Genomic DNA, 4,727 nt, shown 5'->3' with positions numbered 1-4,727 from the left:
TTTCAAACATATATTTTTATTTTCGGATCAGTAAAAAAGTAATAAAAGAAATACATCAAAACTATGCAAATATGTATGTATTATGGTAAACAGATTCAAATCAAAATAACATAATGATGTACAAAATATAAAAATAAAAAGCTCTATTATCAGATTTTGGTTTTCCTAGAAAAAAATATGTTTATTCAGACCTTGATACTATCTGACTCTTCGATTAAATTTATGTGAAATGTCACAGAAGCTGAGGTTCGTTTGAAATCCTGAACAAACGTGGCAAAAAATAGAAGGAACACAATACAAGTCAACCACTCACTGATAGCCGCTGTCACGTGTGCTGGATATCCCTAAAAATAACCAAATATGGAGATAACGAACAGTAATCAGGCGCAGAAGGCCATAGAAAAAATACAAAATCAGAAGCAGAGCAAACAGGGACCTTAAAAACATCATAGGTGGGATCAGGTGACAAGAAGGAGTAAGCATCCCCTGCTTACCGGTCAAACCTACCGTCATAATCATGAAAACGAAAAAATACGTAATTCAATGTATGAATAAGGCCGTTGTATCGACCATGATGACTTTTAAAGAGACTGTTGATATTCTTGTGTCATCAACTTGTATGTCAAAAGCTTGCCTCGTTTTAGGATATTGTCCGAGCGTAGAGTATAAATATATACTTGATACATGTAATTAACATAATGTTTTTTTTCTTCATCCATTTAAAGCCTATACTAAATCGGTACAAAATTACATCATTTTAGACCACCCCGGATGAGAGAGCACTGGCAAACAAAAACATAAAAATGTAATCAATTTTAATCCAATTTGGTGTATTTGTTTGCGGTTCACTGATGTATTTGATAAAGTATAATTTTTAACTCATTCTTCTTTGATGTTGTCAGAGATCCTTAAATGATCCATAATTGCCCTACTCAAAGATTTGCATTATTTAATTGAACTTTTGGGAATAAATTCTGTTTATTATCTTTACATTTCACTTAAAATATGAATTATAATTGAATGAATGAACTTTAAATTTCAAATTTATTTTTAATGTAAAAGGTAAAGATAACGAACAGTGATCGATCTCAAAAACTCCATCTACTATACAAATATGTAAATAGGGCATAAAACACGGACCCCTGGAAATTCCAGAGGTGGGTCAGGTGTCTAGGAGAAGTAAGCATCCCCTGTTGACCTGTCACACCTGTCGTGAGCCCCATGTTTTGATCAGATAGACGGAACTATCCGTAGTCAATTCAGTGCATAAACAAAGGCCTAACAATTGGTATGAAACAAGTCGGCCAAAATACGACCAAATGATAGTTTATATTTGCTAACAAGATCATTATAACGACCAAAAAATGTACGAAATGCTGACGTTAAACGAAGCTGTTGAAATCCCTGTAACATTAACTTATCAGTGAGTAGCCTGCTTCGCTTTAAAAATTGATCGTACTCAGAACAAGCTCTTGAGTAGCGAATAAATTGGGAGACATAAACACCATAAGCAGGGTACAGTGGAATATTACTACATAAATAAGGAAAGTTGATGATGGAAAAACCAAAGTCATCTCGTTTGTCAAACAATTTAATTGTTAATCAGCCTTTGTCGTCTATAGTCAGTAAAACATCTAAATATGACAGATTTGGCAGACTCTGTGGTGTCATTTGTATCAATGTACTTTCAATAATTTTGCTTTGAAGAAAAATATTTTCTAAACGTAAAAAGAAATCTTACCAATTTCTTGGTAGGGTTTTTTTCTGAAAGAAAGAATAATGTGATAATATTGAACATAGGTATCTATGCGGAAATTTAAACAATTTCTTACCTTGTCAGATGACTTCCAATGTAAAGGATCAGTAGCGGATGAACGCTGAGCTTTGGCAACCAGAGTGGCAATTAAAACTTTTAATTTTGTTAAAGAAGTTGAAATACTGTAAAATCATTCAAATATTTACATGTATTTCTTTGTTAGATGTGAATTTATTTAGCGATTTCTTCCCTGTTTGATACAGTATTTACCTTCAGTGTAATTTTCTATATGAAATTCATTGGAAATGTACAACGTTCAACCCCATATAAAACACACAAAACCTTATCACGGCACTGTAGAATAAACATTAGGAACTACATACAGTGCCTTCATACTAGAAACACCAAAATGTACATTCTTTTTGCTCAATTTTATTTAAATCAATTACCCTGTTGAATTGTTGTAAAAATAAAATCACTGTATGTTTATATTTAATTTGCCATTTAAAAATGCAGGAAATTAATATTAATGGAGAAAATATTATAGTAAATGTAATGCAGGTATTCAATTTGTCGGCACGGCCATGTGCTGTTATTCGACGGACATTCAATGCATAAATCAATTATTTCTCTAAAAAACATTTTGTGTTCATTTCTACAGAAATTAGATTAATATTGACTTTTTGAAATTTCTGGACATGTTTGATATTGAAAAAAAAAAAAAAAAAAAAAAAAAAAATCAGCCTTATCTGCAGTTTATTCTATATTGCATTATCAAGTTTTAGGTGATAAGAGATCTGCCATGGTTTTTGGTTGCGTAAGAGTTGTGCGTTTTCTATCCCCGAACCTTGGAAAGGAGATAAAACACATGAGTTTGATAAAAATCATATCCAACGCAAAACCATTGCAGAGTCTTTTTATCACTTGTTACAGTATATATGGCTTTAGCATGTTTACACAGTTTTAATTTATACAATGTACATATGTATATGAATGCACTTAATTTCTCTTCATAACTTCCACATAAAAACTATTGCAAAGTCACAAATGTTTATATAAAAACAATATCATATGACTGAAATCCACTATATAAAGGAGTAAACAGGTGATAAAATAAGGTATCTTCTCCCTGAAATGATTTCCTGACGATCTATTAATTTGAACACCCCTTCCCCAAAGTGGAAATGCAATAATAAAATGCATTTATCAACAAAATCATGTTGATAATCGTGATTAAAAAGAATCGTTAGCCATTTCAAAGGATACATGAAGCCGCTGTGATTGTACACGATATGGACATTGCCAGCCGAACTCTACTTAGGGTCAAGGTGTCGGACATTTTGTACGATAGGACAGTGTGTAGATACATGTACAAGATACCAAAACCAATTGTCATCGCTGCCCCAGTCATGTGAACACCCTCTAAGTTCGTTTCCTTTAAAATGGCATAGAGATACATTACCCATAATTCATTTTTGCGTCCAAAAAAGGTCTTTCAACATATCCGAATGCAAGCATTGTGAAAAAGAAGATTGATATGTATGATCAAATTTTTAGAGAAAAAAAAAAACAGATAGAAGAAAACTATGTGCAATTATTGCGTTCAGAGTAATTAAGATGTAACCTGAAAATTTGCCACAAGTCCGAGACCCAGAGATGAGAACCATCCAAACATCAAACTTAGAATATTATAACACCGGAGCGATCTCTCTTCGTTTGACACCATACGGATCCAACGATATCTGATGTACATCGTGCAAAACGCTGAAACAGTATTTCAGTTGTTACAATATTTGATAGTAGGAAACAAATGAAGTAATTTTAATGTTTGATATCAATTTTTGACTTTGATAAAGTAACTATGATTTTTCTTGGAATTAAAAAGTTTTTAAAACAGAGACTTTTGGGTTAATTATGCAAGGGTATGAAATGTATGAAAATTCATGAATATTTTTAACATATAAAGTCAGAAAAAGAATTATCATGTTGGCGTACCAGCTATGGCAGAGATATTCAGGAAAAAACTGAATAAGCAACTTTCATATGGCGTCGTTCCTGTGTCACTATGAAAAAGAATACTGATTTTTGTAATACCGGTATCTACAACTAATAGGATAATAAAGTAATGTGAAGACATCTTTATTTCTTATCGGCAAAAATTTAGTAAGGAACATCACATGAATCCTTTCAGTTAATGTAAGTTATTTCCCCAACACTTTAATCCTGTCCGTGACATTACCTGATATATGGTAGAACTGGGTTCACATCGTTTCTAACGACTGACAGAATGTAGGTCACACAAAATGTTGTCAAGGAAACAAGTACAACACAAATAGGGAAGAAGTGTAACCCATTACACATTTTTACCTGAATGAATAAAAGCCATTTTATTATACAAATCCCTAAGCAATGTCTGAAGTTCAGAAATGGCACATTTTGTTAGGTAAAAGTTATAAACTAAAGGTGTGATGGTCAAATGATGTGAACAGATTGATAATATCCATACTTACTATTGTCTGCCTGTCTGTCTGTGGTGCAGTTAAGGTCTCTGTAGTTTCTATGTTAATGCTGGGGACATTTTATACAGAACTATTTAATATTTAATACCTGCACGTGAAAACTCATAGTAATGTGAATCACTTCTATTTTTATCAATAAAGTGTAAACACAAGGAAGCCATTGCCCGTTTCATTCATGCAGATATCGAGAGATATAAATGGGGACGCTAAGAAGCATGTGACACAGGTCAATATTTAATCTGGTCTGAGGGGAGTGTGGCAGTGTTATCGATCATCATGAAATAGTTCACACACTCGCGTTTTTTTTATGTTCATTTGCATATATTATCCAGTTGTACTGAATTTTTCATTTTTTTTTAAATAATAATTTTTTAATAACTTCATTAAAGGTAATTCTTTGCATATAATACAATAACATAATAAAATTCAATGATCTAACTTCATTAGAGAGC

The 4,727-nt window shown here is 32.3% G+C and overlaps 1 protein-coding gene across 1 annotated transcript; it reads right to left on the bottom strand.

Annotated features, from left to right (window-relative positions):
• Positions 1–4,117, bottom strand: LOC133187274 (DNA damage-regulated autophagy modulator protein 2-like). The gene is made up of 6 exons (XM_061322631.1): positions 3,996–4,117; positions 3,752–3,819; positions 3,381–3,520; positions 3,023–3,191; positions 1,833–1,909; positions 1–344 (listed from the first exon to the last, which is right to left on the bottom strand). Exons 1-6 carry the CDS (start codon positions 4,115–4,117, stop codon positions 186–188), a joined length of 735 nt encoding a protein of 244 aa, XP_061178615.1. The 3' UTR covers positions 1–185.
• Between the last annotated feature and the right edge of the window lie 610 nt (positions 4,118–4,727).

Source organism: Saccostrea echinata, unplaced genomic scaffold (assembly GCF_033153115.1).
Source record: "Saccostrea echinata isolate AGI-Se365-2 ecotype Australia unplaced genomic scaffold, CSIRO_AGI_Sech_v1 ptg000014l, whole genome shotgun sequence".
Lineage (NCBI taxonomy): Eukaryota > Metazoa > Mollusca > Bivalvia > Ostreida > Ostreidae > Saccostrea > Saccostrea echinata.
The sequence above is the reverse complement of the archived record's forward strand: the minus strand, read 5'-3'. Positions and strand labels throughout refer to the sequence as shown.